This window comes from Hypanus sabinus, chromosome 6 (genome assembly GCF_030144855.1).
Source record: "Hypanus sabinus isolate sHypSab1 chromosome 6, sHypSab1.hap1, whole genome shotgun sequence".
In the NCBI taxonomy this organism is placed as follows: domain Eukaryota; kingdom Metazoa; phylum Chordata; class Chondrichthyes; order Myliobatiformes; family Dasyatidae; genus Hypanus; species Hypanus sabinus.
The window spans coordinates 79,540,854-79,559,100 of NC_082711.1; the positions used below are offsets into that span (position 1 = coordinate 79,540,854).

General features: G+C 38.6%; 1 protein-coding gene across 1 annotated transcript in view; it reads right to left on the reverse strand.

The window, feature by feature from the left end:
• The window catches only part of LOC132395165 (ATP-binding cassette sub-family A member 13-like), a 205,445-nt gene that overhangs the window by 16,168 nt on the left and 171,030 nt on the right, over positions 1 to 18,247 (reverse strand). The window contains exons 50-56 of the mRNA XM_059971462.1: positions 16,864 to 16,972; positions 16,411 to 16,465; positions 11,893 to 12,070; positions 10,388 to 10,503; positions 4,542 to 4,698; positions 2,816 to 3,069; positions 819 to 1,008 (exon numbers count right to left, since the gene is read on the reverse strand). Coding sequence (XP_059827445.1) covers positions 819 to 1,008; positions 2,816 to 3,069; positions 4,542 to 4,698; positions 10,388 to 10,503; positions 11,893 to 12,070; positions 16,411 to 16,465; positions 16,864 to 16,972 — 1,059 coding nt within the window. The remainder of the gene's footprint in view (positions 1 to 818; positions 1,009 to 2,815; positions 3,070 to 4,541; positions 4,699 to 10,387; positions 10,504 to 11,892; positions 12,071 to 16,410; positions 16,466 to 16,863; positions 16,973 to 18,247) is intronic.

Sequence of the window (18,247 nt, forward strand, 5' to 3'; positions counted from 1 at the left end):
CTGGGCAGTGTGCAAATGTTACCACTCTTCCAGCGCCAATATAGCATGCCCACAACTCACTAACCTTAACTATACATATTCAGAATGTGGATGGAAATCAGAACACCCAGAGGAAACCCACACACCATGGAAGAATGTAAAAACTCCTCCAGAGAGGAGCAGGAATTGAACCCCAATCTTACAGTTGGAGCTGTAAAGCAATTGTGCTAACTGCTACGCCACAGTGCCATACCCAGTGTCTATTAATGTCATTTCTCAGATGTGTTCAGAAAAATAACAGAAGATTAGGATATTAGGTGAAAAAGAAAATATTCAGTTTGATAATCTGAGCTATAGACAATTGTTGCACATGGAGAGAATCAAATATAAGCAACCTGCATTACTCCTGTGTAATTTTATGATCTTTCCAAAAGGATTATCTTTAAAACATTTGTGTATTACTTTCGGTGTGTAAGTAACTGTGAGTAACTTGTGCACCATGTATGTCTTCTGGTAAGTTTTTGTATCCAGTAGCTGTTAAATGTATGTGTTAAGATTCTTTTGATTGCAAGATTAATGAACATTTTTGAATTTCATGAAAATAGTAGGAAAATTGACTTCTGATGAACAAGTTAATGAATAATCACCAACATTTACAATAACATCCTCATAAAAAATCCATCCAACAGAGGTTTTAAAATAATCATGCATTGGAATAAGAAACCTTGAGGAGGAAATACAGTATTTAACAGCCAATGAGATGCTGGGTTGACATAGAGAATTAAAAACAATAATGTTACTGGACAAGATACTTTGGGGAAAAAACTTTTTCTATGTACCTCTCCCATTGGAACTCCCACGGTGATTCCTTTCACAGCGCTAACTTTTTTGTTTAGAATATAGTAAGATTTCTTTAGATCGTGAATCTGTATAACATCATTGCTTGCTTCTCCGTTCAGCACCCGTTGACATTCCTGCTTCACATCTTCATCCCCATTATCTGCTGCATCATCCGTTGAATCCTTGAATCTGGACAATGAAGAAAGATAAAGTCAGAGCAATTTTTTTTGTCTCTACTTGGAGTTCTGTTAAAAAGTCACAGAGTAACTCAATACTATAATCTAATAAGTAAAGATGAAACTGGTTCAAAAAATGCAATAGCCTAAATTACACTATGCTATTTTAGACTAATTTCAGCATCTGCCTATGCTGTGGATTTCTTAATGCAAGTGTTCAGTATCTTGATCAATCTTGAACCTAAGGAAATTTCCACATTTATTATAATTTATGGCATTTAAAAGTCCAAGTCTCACAAATGCCACAGAGTAAAGATGTGGGTGTGTAAAGGATGGAAATTCTCAATAACTACCAGTACTGCCAAATGCTAGAGATGAAAGGCAATACTTTATTGTGGTATACAATAGTTCACCAATAGAAGCTCTTTCTTCTGACCAACACTAACAGTTCCAACAATGACTCTCCCTTCATCCAACCGCCAAAATATTTTCAACACTTAAATCTTTATATTTCACTGTGAATTGAATAGATGTTGCTTCCCTTACTACTTGGCTAAAATAATTCAGGGGTAATTCCTTACTGCCTGCCCTTCATGTTTATTTTTCCTGTTGCAGGAGCTTTAAAAGGAGAGATGTTGATTGTTTACTGGAACTACATGAGATGTCTATGGAGGCTGTTTTCAAGCAGCTGCTGACTGGAGACACAGATACAGCTTGGGTGGGTTTCAGCATTGGCCGAGGCAGTAGGAAGGAGTCTGGAAAGAAGGTGGACATACTCTCAATTGAGAAAGGACACTAAAAGACTCTCCCATTGACTCACTGCTGCATCTTCAATTTACTGACTTCTGCATGAAGACAGTGCAATGAATGTAGCAATATCTGGAAGCTCCAATGTATATTTCAATGCATGCTCAAATTGAGGACTGACAAAAATAACGAAATACTCAAACTTGAATTACAGCAGCAGCAGTTTATGCTCCTAATAAAACTGACACTAGCATTAGATTCTGTTATTACGAACAAGATTCAGCCTACAAAGCTGACAACTTACTCCAATGATTGGCCAATACCATTCCTTCAAAAAGCTATATGTCGCATTTAAGTTATTCAGGAAATATTCAACTGCCCAGTCATGGTTACCATCCAATACCAGGAGAATCAAAGCAGATCTCCCTCTCCAGACCAATTGGACCTACTGATTGTAACATAATGATATGACACATTACCTATCCATGGTTACCATCCAATACCAGGAGTATCAAAGCAGATCTCCCTCTCCAGACCAATTTGATCTACTGATTGTAACATAATGATATGACACATTACCTGTCCTGGGTTATGTGTCATGTTATGTCTCTTTACAAATTTATTCCCCACCAGTTCCCTAGCTGCTGGAGCAAGTAAACATTTAAAGGTAGTGGATATTTCATACCAGTCTTCCAAGATCTGAATGAGGTCTTTCTCAGCATGGACTCAGTATGATATACCAGATAATCAGAGGAAGAGCAAGCTTGAAGATCCAAAATGCCATATTTAGTTCTGTGTTCTTTTCCGAAAGTACTGGCATTTGCAGATGTCTTATCTTAGCTTTAGATCTGCATCTACAATATGTATTAAAATGATAAAAGAACCCAATAGACTATCCTGCAAGAGAATCTTAGACAGGTACATGAATATGCAGGGAATAGTAGAATATGGACATTGTGTATGCAGATGTGATTTGCTGGGCATTTGAATACTAATACATTTAATCCAACTCAGCATTGTAGTCTAAAGAGCCTGCTCCTTTGCTGTCTGGTTTTATGCTCTGTTTTCTGTACCTGAGCTTGTGTAATAATTGTCCTTGGAACAGGAGTCGAATTAAGAAGAAGGAACACCCTTCCAGTGTTATTGCGACGAAGACCCAGCCAAGGTAGTCCATCTTAAATGGACTCACATAGGAATCAATTCCAAACTCCTGAGTGAGATCAAATTGTAACTGATTGTAGGACAGTTCTATCAGCCCCAATGACAGACAAAATTGTGGAAAGATGATGAATGCCCAGCGAAGTACGTTGTAAACATTCAGTAAATGCTGTAGGAGAGAAAGAAAAATATAGTCGAGGGATATTATCTCTGAAGTTGAAATTCTAAATGTTTGACAACATATTCATTCATTAACCTATTACTTATATTCGCTTCCCACTTTCTATCTTTTTTACATCAAATCTCTTTATATTGATTATATATTCTCATGCAGGCAAGTGTCAGGTTTTGCACTTCAGAAAACCAACCAGTGTAGGTCTAACACAGTGAACAGTGGGGCACTAAGAAGTGTGGTAGAACAAAGGGATCTGGGAATATAGATCCATAATTCATTGAACATGGAATTACAGGTAGACCAGGTCGTAAAGAAAGCTCTTGGCACATTGGCCTTCATAAACCTATGGATTGAGCACAGGAGATGGGATGTTATTTTGAAGTTGTATAAGATGTTGGTGAGGCATAATTTGGAGTATTGTGTGTAGTTTTGGTCACCTACCTACAGGAAAGATGTAAACAAGGTTGTAAGTTCACTGTGATTTGCCAGGTGTGGAGGACCTGAGTTATAAGGAAAGATTGAATAGGTTAGGACTGTATTCATTAGAACATCGAAGATTGACAGGGGATTTGATAGAGGTTTACAGAAGTATGAGAGGTATAGATAGAGTAAATGCAAGCAGGTTTTTTCCATTGAAGTTGGGTGGGACTACAACCAGAGGCCATAGGTTAAGAGTGAAAGGTGAAAAGTTTAAGGGAAAATTCTTCACTCAGAGGGTTGTGATGATGTGGAACAAGCTACCAGCACAAGTGGTGCATGTGAGCTCGATTTCAAAGTTTAAGAGAAGTTTAGATAGGTACATGGATAGTAGGGATATGAAGGACTATGGTCCCAGTGTAAGTTGATGGAAATAGGCAGTTTAAACAGTTTTGGAATGGACTAGATGGGCCAAAGGGCTTATTTCTGTGCTGTACTTTCCTGTGACTCTATAAGTTCTTTACCCTGGTTGACACATGACAACCCATGCATATATTTTATAAATATCTATTTTTAAACATGTAATCTGCAAGCTATATTTAGCTGACTTAAAAATAATTTATAATTAGTAATAGAAAGGTCATATTCTAAAATGGTGCAATGAAATGAGTTAGATTCATCATTACTAACAGATTAAGGGAATAAATTTCATTGATTAGCTTAGTAAGAAAATCTTCTGGGGTTTTGTTCTGCGGTGCTGCTTTAACTGAGATCCAAGTCCAAATTTATAAACAATATTTATTGTGTAACTGCATTTTCATTATTTATTCTCTTTAGGATCAGACGAACACCTTAAATTTAAAAAGAAGCAACATTACCTACTAACTTCAAGGCATTATGATGTGAATTTAACTATTTGGAACTAATTTGAGACCCAAATTAATTCTTCACCTTGGTTTCTCTGCAGAAATTTTTAGAATTCAACTTAGCCCATCACAATTTTCCTGACAACATAAGGATCATGGATTATTTTGTTTGGTTTTACATACCGCTTTGTTAGACAGAAGTCCTAGAAAGCGAGGAAGGTAAGTGGCAAGAATTGTGCAAAGACCCAGCACTAGGTTAATTGCAGTGTATGTTATAAAAGCAGTATCTGGACTGACGAAGATTCTTGAAAGTAAGTACATCCAGGGCATTGTAGCAAATCTGAAAGACAGACGAACAATACAGGTGAGCAGGCTGTAGTTCACTAATAACCAGATGATAATGAAAATTATGATTAAAAGATCAGTTATAATTTGGAACCATTTAAAATTCTTATTTTATTTCATCTACTCTTGATTTCCAAATTTCAAAAATTCAGTGTAGGTCCCAAACATTCAAAGGATTATGCTCTTCCATAGGCATTGTGATCACCCCAGAAACACCACTGTTGATATCATTGATAATACTGGTAAACTTAATTGAACAGTTCTATGTTGGGTTTGATATTTACCAGTTTTGCTCTCCAGAAGAATCACCTAGAAACGCCCTAAAACTTGAAACAAGTATGTCTTTCCAAACCCTTGAGTCTCACTTTAGTGCCAGCTACTTCTTTTTATTTCAGGGTTTCTTCTTTCAAAGTTTCAAATAAAACCCTAGTCTTGCAAGTATACTCAACATAGTACTTTCAAAGCAAAAATTAGGAATGATATTAAATCGCTGGTCATTCATATAGAGGAAGTGATTGTGTTACTGAACAAGAATGCCAAAGTAATGTATATATTATATAATTTTAAATTTGGGGAACTTAAGTTGGGCAAATACGTTTCTTTAACAGCACCACTTATAATTGTGACTTTTATCACAAAGTACGAGGATAGTAGGAACACAGAAACACTGCCATCTGCAGTTTTCACTCTGTAAACATGCATTTTTTAAAATTCACTACTGAGATGCAGGAGTCACTTGTAGAGCCAGCATATATTGACTATTCCTAACTGCTCTTGACAAGCTGAAGGTGAAGGTGAACTGCCTTACAGAAATACTCCAGTCCTTCTGATAAAAGTAGTACTGTGGGGAAGAGAGTTCCAGGATTTGATAGCAACAATTTGGATAAAAATTTGCAAATCAAAGTTCAAAGTAAATTTATCATCGAAGTACATCTAGGTCACCACATACAACCCTGAGATTCTTTTTCTTGCGGGCATCCTCAGTAAGCCATAATAGAATCAATGAAGGACCAACCCAACAGGGTGGACAACCAGTCTACAAAAATAGACAAACTGTACAAATACAAATTGAAAAACAGGAAATAATATTAAATAAATAAGCAACTAATATCAAGAACATGAAATGAATAGTCTTTAGAAAGTGAGTCCACCAGTTAGGGGAACATTTCAGTGATGGAGTACATGTTATGTTCATCATGTTCTTACATTCATCTCAAGTTCATATTTATTGCTTATTTATTATTATTTCTTTTTGTATTTGCATAGTTTGTTGTATTTTGCTCATTGGTTGTTTGCTCAGTTGGTGCCAACCTTCATTGATTCTATTATGGTTATTAGAATTATTGAGTATGCCCACAAGAAAATGAATCTCATGATTGGATATGGTGGCATGCAGGCACTTTGATAATAGATTTACTTTAAACTTCTGAAGTGAAGTTGAGTGAAATTATCCCCTCTGACTCAAGAGCCTGATAATTGAGGGGTAATAACTGAAACTGGTGGTGTGAGTCCTGGGGCTCCTGTACCTTCTTCCTGATGGCAGTAGCAAGAAAGTATGACCTGGGTGGTGGAGGTCCCAGATGATGGATGCTCCTTTTCTGCAACAATGTGCTGAATAGTGGGGATGGACTAGTGGATGGACATCCACTTTTTTTTTTAGGATTTTCCATTCAAGGACATTGGTGTTTCCATACAAGGCTGTGAGGCAGCCAGTAAATATACTTTGCATACACATCTACAGAAGTTTCTCAAAGTTTTAAATGTCATACCTAATCTTTGCAAACTATAAGTAAAGGTGTTGCCGTACTTTCTTCATATTTGCACTTACATGCCAGACCCAGAACAGCTCCACTGTAAAGATAACACTAAGGAACTTGAAGTTGCTGGCTTCTCCACCTTTAATCTCCCAATGAGAACTGGTTCATGGGCCTCTGGCGTCCTCTTCATGAAATCAATAACCAGCTCTTTGGTCTTTGCAACATTAACTAAGAGGTTGTTGTTACTGCAGCACTCAGCCAGATTTCAATCTCCCTCCTGCATGCTGATTCATCACCACCTTTGATTTGGTCTATGATAGTGGTAACATTAGTAAATTTAAATATAGTATTGGAGCAGTGGTTAGCCACACAGTCCATAAGCGTAAAATGAGTAGAGCAGGGGGCTAAGCACATTGCCTTGTGGTGCTCCTGTACTGATAGAGATTGTGGAGGAGACGTTGTTGCCGAACTGAACTGATTGGGGTCTATCAGTGTGGATATCGAGGATCCAGTTGCTCAAAGTGGGATTGAGGCCTAGGTCTTGAAGCTTGTTGATTAGTTTTGAAGGAATGATAGTATTGAATGCTGAGGGGGTAGTCCATAAAGAGCATCCTGATGTATGCATCTTTGTGTCCAGATGTTCCAGGATTAAGTGAAGAATCAATAAGATGGCATCTGCTGTGGACCTGCTTTGCTGGTAGGCAAATTGGAGAGGATCCAAGTTGCTTCACAATTTGATCTATTTCATCACCAACCTCTCAAATCACTTCATCACTGTGGATGTATGTGCTACTGGACGATAATCATCGAGGCAGGTTATGACATTGAGCTCATCTGGAAGTGAAGCCCTATTCTCACCTACGTCACTTGATTTCACTTTGTGAGAAGAGGTAGCATTCAAACCCTGACACAACTGTTGAGATCCTTCACTAATTCATGTTTAGTCTGGAATTGCCACTTTGCCCATAAGGTGGCTTTCTCGAGATTGTACCTGACCTTTTGAAACCTTCCTGGTCACCAGACTTGAATGTCTCTGATCTGGCCCTCAGCAGACTGGGGACCTCATCCAGGGCTTCTCTTTGGGGAAGATTCAATAATTCTGTGGGCATACACTTGTCTATGATGAGTTTCATATTCATGGTTAGTAAGTTTGCCAATAACCTAAAAATAGGTGGTATAGTAGATAATGAAGCAGCTTATCAAAAATTACAAAGGGATCTTGAAAAGCTGAGAAATGGCAAATAGTATTCAATGCAGATAAATGTGATGTTCACAGTGATCCCCAAGGCACTGGGGAGTGTTGTAGAACAAAGGGATCTTGAAGTACAAGTACATGGCTGACTGAAATTGGAGTCAGAGGTAAACACAGTGGTGAAGAAGGCTTTTGGTATGTTAGAGTGTTGGGTATAAAAGTTGAAAGGTCATGGTAGAAACATAAAGGATGCTGGTGAGGCCAAACTTGGAATATTGTGTTCAGTTTTGGTTGTTCTTCTATCAGAAAGAAGTTTTAAAACTGGAAAGAGTGCAGAAAACATTTACTTGGATGTTATCAGCACTTGGCGAACTAAGTTATAGGGAGAAGTTGGACAGGGTAGGACCTTAATGTTTAGAGAACAAGAGACTGCGATTTGAGCTTAGAGGTTTATAAATCATGAGGGGTACAGGTGAATGCATTCAGTTTTTTTCCCCGAAGTTGCAGTATTAAGAACCAGAGGGCATACGTTTAAGGTAAGAGAGGAGATTTAAAAGGACTTGAGGGGAAAATTTTCAGCACATATGATATGTGGAATGAGCTGCCAGTGGAAGTGGTTGAGGCAGGTACAATAACAACTTTTAAAGATAGTTGAACAGAAAGGTTTAAAAGCCTATGTGTCAAATACTAGCAAATGGGATTAGCTTGGATGGGGCATTTTGGTTGGCATAGATGTTATACCGAAGGGACCTTTTATTGCTGTATTCTGTGATAGTCCATCGACGAAGAAGGGTAAGCAATATACTTTCAAGTCAGAATGATGGAGACGAGCCTATGATTGTGGTGTTCCAACATGCCAGCTGTCCTTGTCCTATTTGTTGTAAAGATCAAGATTTTGTGAGATGCTGTCAGAGTAGCTTGGGAGATCAACTAAAGTGTACTTTGTAAATAGCATTGACTGCAGCTATTGTGTACCAGTAGTAAAGAGAATGCATATTTAGTATGGTTAACCAGGTACCTGTTAAAAGTCTGCTTAGTCCTGGATGATTCAAACAAGCAGAGTATTCCAATATTCTCCTAACCCATGCTTTGGAGATGGTGGAAAGGTCTTGGAAGGTCAGGAGGTGAATAACACACCAAGATACCCAAGCTCCAATCTGAGTTTGTGACCAATTTATGCAGCTAATACATTGGAGCTTCTGGTCAGTGGTGACATATCAATGGTGGCAGTCTTGGTAATGGTCATGTTATCAAATGTCAGCATCTCATCACTGAATCCAGCTATCATCAGGTTATTTTTTGGTGTGAATGTTACTTGCCTTTTAATAGCCTATGCTCAAATGTTGTTTAGGTCTTACTGAGGCATGGGCTGCTTCACTTGTGAATGAAACTGAATGTTAAACAATCATCAGTGAACATTTTCACTTCAGTCCTTATCTCTCTAACTTCATGTAATACCAGGAACATAATAAATCACCATAATATATAGACTGCTAAAAACATATACACCCGGTTTATTTCATTCTCTACAAAATGATTGCATACATTGGTCACACATCTCACTGATGTGCACACACCATACCTTCCCAGTTTAAAACTAACCTGATTTGGAAATTTAAAATACTTCCTCCATCATTAGGTCTAAATTCTGGGATTTTGTCCCCAACTGTGTACCTTCAGCAGATAGTCTACAGTACTTTAGTAAAGCAGTTCACAGTCACCTCCTCTAACAGGAGATAATCTTATCCAATACAGCTCAAAACAAGATCTCTCTGGAATGCTCCAATTACAACCACAAACCAAGTATATACAGTGCTGGATTAAGCAGACTAGTTTACTTCTTTGAAGTACTTCCTTGGCTGTGAAGTTATAACAACATTCCATTCAATTTCAGAATACTTTTGGATTACTGGAAAACCAGCATTATACATATTCAGAAAACAGTGCAATCTGTTTTTCTCTCCACTTTCCTGAGGTCAATGTCTAAAAATTGCCTTTGAGCTGCAATGTAATCACAGTAAGTTCTTGTTACTCATGATGGATAGAGGCAGTCTTCTTGCAGATAACAAAACAATAGGTGTGTAATCACTCTGACACTAACGCAGCAATGCAGTCCATCCATCCATAGATATAACAACTTCAATGCAAGTTTCAGCTTGTCAAAACACTCCTGACTCTGGTATTCCTATCACACAAACTATTAAAATGTCATCACCTCTCAGCACAAGACAAGATGTTAAATATAATCCAGCTCTTGGCAAGCCAGATTCACCAGATGCCATGGGAAAGGGCTATGGGCAAATGTAACACTCCTGCCAACACATTGCCAACCTCATGAGTATACAGATCTCAGATGGTATGACAGCAGAAAACAAGGACCTGTGTATATTTCTTGTAAAGTTATTAGGGACTGTGAGAAACTGCAGGAAATGCTCAGTCAATGAGGTAACATTTAATTAAGCATAAATCCTTATGTTCCACCATTTTGTTATTGGATATTAAAAAGTATAACCATGACATTACGTAAGGCAATTTGTTGAGACCAGCAGTGTTAATCTGGGATATTTTATCCCTGCAAAGCAAGAAAAATTGAGGCCAGTTCATGCCACTGCCTTGACTCCAATAAGCTAGCTCAGCATTAAACAAGCATCTTTCTTGGTGTTTCAGTTCACTTCCACACCGTGGTCTGCTTTTATTTCTTAAACTTTATGGATACTATTTCTCAGACTTCTTACCCAAACAAGATCAGCAATAAAGCTGTGGCTCCCAGATTATCTCTGTAAGTGAATGCGGAAAACTGGAAAGCTGCAAAGACACAAATGCACAGAACCACCGGGACCAAATAGCAGATCTAGACAGAGAGATTAAAAAAAACAATATTTAACTGATGAAAAAAAGAGAAAATAAACAGCACATTTCCACTCTGGAACAAAATTATTGTGTTCCCACTGAGTACATCAGCTTTTCTGGTTATTCCCACCCTCTGAATCAGACTTCCTTCATTTTGTTTAACCCTGAACAAACTTTTTTTATGGCATTGATGTATCTGACCAAGTCCTGAATAAGTGTCAAGCCTACATATCAAATTTATAATGAACAGAATGTGAGTTATCCTCAATAAAGCTTTTCAATGCTAACATCCTGGCAGTTTCTGATCACCAACACTGCAACATTACAGCTTCGCTGGGAATATGCAGTTCTGCTGAAAACATCAAATTCGCATTTTAAAGAGCTGGCAATCACAGCCAAATGAAACAACCTATGACCAGTTGCATTTTTTTTGCCAAAGAGGTGCATTACATTTTTGGCAGATTCATTCCAGAGCACTGCACATATAGACTAAGAGACAATTTCCTTCCAAATGGCAGAGTCTCTAACTGCTTCAGATCTGGTAATTACTCATTATAATGCCTCCTCTGGAGATGGAAGATTAAAATATTCCTGTGAAGAAACTAAGAAGATCACATTCAAACCCCAGAACATATTATCGAACCCTATTCCCAGAGTTACTCTGTAGGCTGATAAAATATATACACCTGAAAACTCTACACTGTTTCAAACTGTACATGACTAATTTACTTGCTACTTCTTTATGAAAGGAGAGAAAGGCATGTTATTTTTATTTTTAAAATCTTTAGTATATTTTACCCTTTCTCTTCTTTGGTACCATTTGTCCCCAACCCTATGGATTTCTATGTTCTTCCTGTTCTAGAATACACCTTTGTCTCACATTTTTTTTGGCACCAGGGACATAAGAGATAGTTGGCTATTGATATCTGACAGTAATGCCTTGATATTCCCAAACGTTTGTGGGAAATGTATTAAAGTGCCAGTGAGTTTTTCATCCACATCCCCATTTGAAGAGAGGAATGAATGAGCATCTTTGATGTCATTAACCTGGCATTATAGTTATTCACTGAGAACATTTTAACAGTGAAAGCACCTGTTTCCTGTAGCAATCTGCGTGATTATCATCCATGGCTCAGCATGCAGTGAACTAGCTACCCATGCTCTGAAGTAGAAAGTAGAATTTTCTTATCTCACAAAGCTGCATTCATTACATACACTTGGTATTAGTTTCTTGCCAGAAATGCATAAAACATTATTACTACAGACTGGAGGAATTCTGAGAGACAATCCTTCAGATTCCTATGTTGACTGGCTCTCAGAATTCCTAACTACAGAAAGATATTTGAACATACTAAATGATGGAAGGAGTAAAAACTTCTTATATCCATACCATATCAAACAGGAAGTTTGTGATCCAGTACAATCTGTAGCCCAGCCCAGAGATGTGTTGTAACCTTTTCTGTCCAGTAATTCTATCTTGTACAACATATCCACCAATACTTGCTGTCAGAATGGAAAACCCCAGCAGGATACAAAATGCCACTCCACACTGTCGAAGATTCTCCAAACTTTAGAAAGAAAAAATAGTACAAAAATAATTCAGGAATCAGATTCAAAACTATCATACATTAACTTTGTGTGTATTAATTTACTGTAGGTTAATAATAATTGAGCCATAACTGAAGCAACTGGTTTTTAGCTTCTAGTGAAGAAAATACTCAGTATACTGCAGAAATCATTGTAGAGCAGATCATTCTGCTCTTGATAAAAGCAACATTCCCCACCTATGGTGCTTAAATACAAACTCAATTTCATGAGGTAGTTTAGAAAAATGTTCCATTTAACTTTCTGGTGCCAAGTTTGTTCATTCAATTCCATGTAAGAAGTTTCCCTTAGCAGAAATGGCCACATTATAACACCCTTGAAGGTGTATTTTAATATTGTTTGGACTTTCAACCCATCTTCAGATGACATTGAGGATGAGAGAATAATGGAACATTTACTAGACAGGATGACATCATGTACATACTTATAGAAAAACAACTAACAAACCTAATTCCACTTTCCAGCTCTGAGTCTACACTCCTGCTGATCATGGCTCTTCTAGTGTATATTGAGTGTTCTACCTCTGCCATTCTTTCAAGCAGTGAACTGCATTTCCCAATACCCTCTGGCTAAAATAATGTTTTAATGCCAGATTTCTAAATTTACTAATAATTATTTTAAATCTACACTCTCTGTTTTCTTGATCCCTCTGCTAATTGAAATAGCTTTCCAATTTACTCTACGTAGGCCCCCCATATTTTATACACATCCTCTAAATTTCCACTCACTCTCCTCTTCCAGGAAAATCAATCTCAGTTGATCCAGCTTTCCTTGTGGCTACTATCTTAACCTAACAGCACATTTGGCAATGATGTTTCAATCCCTGATGCATGCTTTGAAAGAGATGATAAAGCTACACTCTGCGAATCTCCAAAGTATGCGGTGACAGTGATGTCAGAACATCTCTCAAGGGGGTGAATCATCACAAGGTATCAAGCCCCAAAGGAGTACCTGGCAAGGTACTGAAAACCCCCTAGAGTGTGCAAGGACATTTTCAACCACTCACTGCTGCAGTCAGAGGTTCCCATCTGCTTCTAAAGGGGCATCAAGTATACCCAAAAAGAGCAGGGTGAGATGCCCCAATGACTATCACATCTCCCTCTCCCCAGATCTACTGTACTGAAGTGAATGGTCAGACAGAGAAAGGAGATACTTCTAAGATAGAACAAAGAACTGAACAGGCCCTTCAGTCCTCAACTTTTAAATTGCACTAAGAGCAATCTAACCTCTCCCTCCCACATAACCCTCCATTTTTCTTTCATCCATTTGCCTCTCTAAGAATCTCTTAAATGTCCCTAATGTATCTACCTCTACCACCAACCCACTGTGCATTCCATGCACTTTCCACTCTGTGTAAATCATCAATCTCTGACACCCCAAGAGTAACACACAAAAGTGCTAGAGGAACTCCACAGGTTAGAAACATAGAAAACATGCAGCATAATACAGGCCCTTTGGCCCACAAAGTTGTGCTGAACATGTCCCTACCTTAGAACTACCTAGGCACTACTCATAGCCCTTTATTTTTCTAAGCTTCATGTAGCCACCCAGGAGTCTCTTAAAAGACTATATCATTTCCTCCTCCACTACCACCAACGGCAGCCCATTCCACACACTCACCAGTCTCTGCGTAAAATACTTACCCCTGATAGCTCCTCTGTGCTTATTTCCAAGCACCTTAAAACTATGCCCTCTGATGCTAGCCATTTCAGCCCTGGGAAAAAGCCTCTGACTATCCACATGGTCAATGCCTCTCATTATCTTGTACACCCCTATCAAGTCACCTCTCATCCTCCGTCGCTCCAAGGAGAAAAGGCTGAGTTCACTCAACCTATTCTCATAAGGCATGCTCCTCAATCCAGGAAACATCCTTGTAGATCTGCTGCGCACCCTTTCTATGGTTTCCATATCCTTCCTAGAGTGAGGTGACCAGAAATGAGCACAGTATTCCAAGTGGGGTCTGACCAGGGTCCTATATAGCTGCAACATTACCTCTCAGCTCTTAAACTCAGTCCCACGATTGATGAAGGCCAATGTACCATATGCCTTCTTAACCACAAACCTACAACCTACATAGCAGTTTTGAGTGTCCTATGGACTTGGACCCCACAATCTCTCTGATCCTCCACACTGCCAAGAGATTTACCTTTAATGCTATATTCTGCCATCATATTGACCTACCAAAATGAATGACCTCACACTTATCTGGGTTGAACTCCATCTGCCAATTCTCAGCCCAGTTTTGCATCCTTTCAATGTCCTGTTGTAACTTCTGACAGCCCTCCACACTACCCACAACACCCCCAACCTTTGTGTCATCAGCAAATTTACTAACACATCACTCCACTTCCTCATCCAGGTCATTGATAAAAATCACAAAGAGTAGGGGTCCCAGAACAGATCCCTGAGGCACACCACTGGTTACCGACCTCCAGGCAGAATATGACCCGTCTACAACCACTCTTTGCCTTCTGTGGGGAAGCCAGTTCTAGATTCACAAAGCAATGTGCCCTTGGATCCCATGCCTCCTTACTTTCTCAATAAGCCTTGCATGGGGTACCTTATCAAATGCCTTGCTGAAATCCATACACACTACATCTACGGCTCTACCTTCATCAACATGGTTAATCACATCCTCAAAAAATTCAATCAGGCTCATAAGGCACGACCTGCCTTTGACAAAGCCATGCTGACTATTCCTCATATTATTCATATTATGCCTCTGCAAATGATCATAAATCCTGCCTCTTAGGATCTTCTCCATCAACTTACCAACCACTGAAGTAAGACTCATTAGGTTAGTCAGCAAGTCAGCATCTATAGAAAGAAATAACTAGTTGACATTTTGGGCGAGACCCTTTATCGGGGAGCTGATGTTGCATTTGGGCCTGAGGTCAACTGTTTATTCCTTTCTATAGATGATGCCTGCTTAGTTCCTCCAGCAATTTTATGTGTTTTACTTTGGATTTCCAGCATCTGCAGAATTTCTTGTATTCTGACATCTCCCCACTATATTTTCTGCCAATCACCAGCAAAGTACATCCTCTTTTTAGCCTTTGGTGCCCTAGCAAAAAGTTGCTGGCTGTCCTCTCTGTCTATGCCACTTTTCATTTTATAGACCCCTACCAAGTCATCACTTAATCTCTTTTCCCCAAAGAGAAAAGGCCTAGCTTCCTCAATCTTTCCACAGAAGGCAATCTCTAATCCAGGCAGCATCCTGTTAAGTCTTCTTTGCATCCTCTCCACATCCTTCACACAGACACGCAGAACTGAACACTACACTCCAAGTGTGGTCCAACCAGAGTTTTATAGAGCTAAAACATTACCTCAGGTCTCTTAAACTCAATCCCTTCACTAACGAAGGCCAACACATCATATGCCTCTTAGCCATACTATCACACTTGGAGGGATCTATGGACTTGGACCCCAAGATCCCTCTGCTCCTCTACATTGCTAAGAAACCTACAATTAACCTTGCACTCTAGCTTCAAATTCAACCTTCCAAAGTGAATCACTTCACACTTTTTTCCAGTTTGAACTCCATTTGTCACTTCTCAACCCAGTTCTGCATCTTGTCAATGTCTCCTTGTAACCTACAACAACTTTCTACACCAGAAGTTCCCAAGCTGGGGTTGATAGATGATGCATGGTAAGGCTCCATGGCATAAAAAGGTTGGGAACTTCTGTTCTACACTTTTCACAATACCTCTGATCTTTGTGCATTTTCTGCAAACTTATTAACCCACTCTTCCACTTACTCATCTAAGTCTTGATAAAAATCACAAAGAGGAGGGAATCTCAGGACAGTTCACTGCAGAACACTATTAATCACCACTAAATGTTCCTCAAATTTATACTGGACATTAGTATAACTAAGCAGGAAGCCTCAGAAAGACAGGTCAGTTTTGGAGTTGGATAGAAAATCAAAATGGCTGGCAACATGGAACTCTGAAATGTCCCTGTGGACAGAATGCAGGTGCTCTACCATCTAATAGCTGATAGTACCAGTATGAAGGAAAGCACAAGAACAGATATTGCACAGGCAACGTAATATGCTCAATGTTCATACTAATATTCAGTGAGTATTGGATTAATTAATGCCCATGAAGTAAGTTTTCTAATAGAATCATTACAATACTCATTGACTTCATGCCAGGGAAGTCACTCTCGCTTCCAGCAGGGAATGCTTTTAATTCATTGATATTGGGTTATGGATCCAGTATACTTCCACTGTACCATTCTGCTTGCAATTGTACATGAATGCTTACTTACAGTTTGCATTGAAATGGAAAAAGAAACTTACATTTTGTCATCATTCAGAAGAAAGCCACGATAAGGATGGTTATACAGTGCAATTCCTAATCAAAAAGAATACTTAAATATTATTCTAATTTATCATCAAAGCCAGAATACTTCCAGCAAAATCAGATTAGTGTCTGTTAGAGATCAAAGTGGCATCAACACAAATTTAAAATGAGAACAATCCTAAACTTATTCAAGAGTCTCCCTAAAATTTGTCTCTTTGACCAAACTTTGACCATCCTTCCAAAACCAGTCTTTGACTTGCTTCATATCTTTGACATGACTTTATTTTGTTTTCATCAAAGATGCAATATGCATTTAAGTTGTAGTTTTGATAGCAGAGCATACTGAACCAGGTAACTTATTGAACTAAAGCTATAGTTCCTAATGCCACAAGCAGTTATACATATATTTCTCAATCATTTATACTTTGAACATGCTTTTATTGACATACCATATTCTGCCCAGTTGGCATCTGGCGGTAAGTTAGCCCAGAGAATGAGGTTATTGAGCTGATTCAGGAGTGCTGGTTCTGCATGAAAGCCCCTTTGATTATACCATACCTGCAAATAGGGAAAAAGGACAATATTTTCACAGATTTGATTCCAATATTCATAATAGACAAAAAATGTTAACAGATTTGAACAGTTTCTGTAAATATTCTCAGCTCCTAGGTAAGGAGCACAAGCAGGTCACTTAGCTTTAAATTTTCTTACTTCTCGTTGGTATGGCATATGTTAATTGGTGATTGGAAAATCTAAAGGTAGGCACAGAATTACTCCTTATGACCCATATTAGCACTGTAAACAGGGTAATACATGTGCTGACATCTCATGTTGTTCCTTGTCATTACCACTAATGATAGCTGTCATGCCTGTTACTGATGTTATAGATAGCAGTGCCATCCTCTCTCTAGTTCTTTAGCATCTCCAGTGACTTTGGCTGTCTGCTCTCCAGTTCAGACAACATGACTCTCCCATTCCCAGTCTATCAGTAGATGACTGTATTATCACAAATTCTGATTGAAACTCTGTTCAATCCTCACTATTAAAGTTTATCCGTTTCAGTCTGTGCCAATCTGCTCCGCTGCACACTGATACCCTAGATTGTGTTTATTGACAGGAATAGTTCAGGGAGAAGCAGCCTGTGCAAGGGAGTCATGATTCAATTTTAAGAGTTGACTGACTTCAGATAAAGACCTTCAACATCTTGTGCTGGCAGAAAGATGTGGAAAGATAGAGAACTTAATTAACAATGAATATTCTGACAGAAAATCTTGGGTATCTACCCCAAAGGTAAAATCCTTCATTTGAAAATTGGACCACTGAGAATTGTGTCATGAAGTTCCTCAGGCAGGTTTGTTGGATCCTGCAAAAGAAGGTAACAGCTTCTCTACTTCTAACAATTGAATTTTTAAGCCACAGCCCTACTGCATTCATAAGTACAAGTAAAACAAAACAAAAAAACAGAGAATTAGTAAGAAGCATTTTCCCCAACCTCCTGACCAAAATGTAGCCTTCTTCTGAAACGCAATGGCAGAATATTGGGATCATTACCACAAAAGAGTAGATAAACCAGCTACTGCATCCTCCCGCAGTCTAACATTAACTATTTTAATGGCTTTCTGATTTGAGGAAGATACGAAACTGACATTCTCCTTTCTCCTTTTCTTCCAATAGGTAGATCTAGGAATAGTACATTACATGGAATAATTTGGCCTTTCAATGCAGGCAAGCAATCAACAACCAATTAAGTCTGTTCCCGGCATCGAAAAAAGGAAGAATAACCTCATTTTTTGGGTAAATTTAGCACTTAACCTCTAATAATTTTCCAGAGAA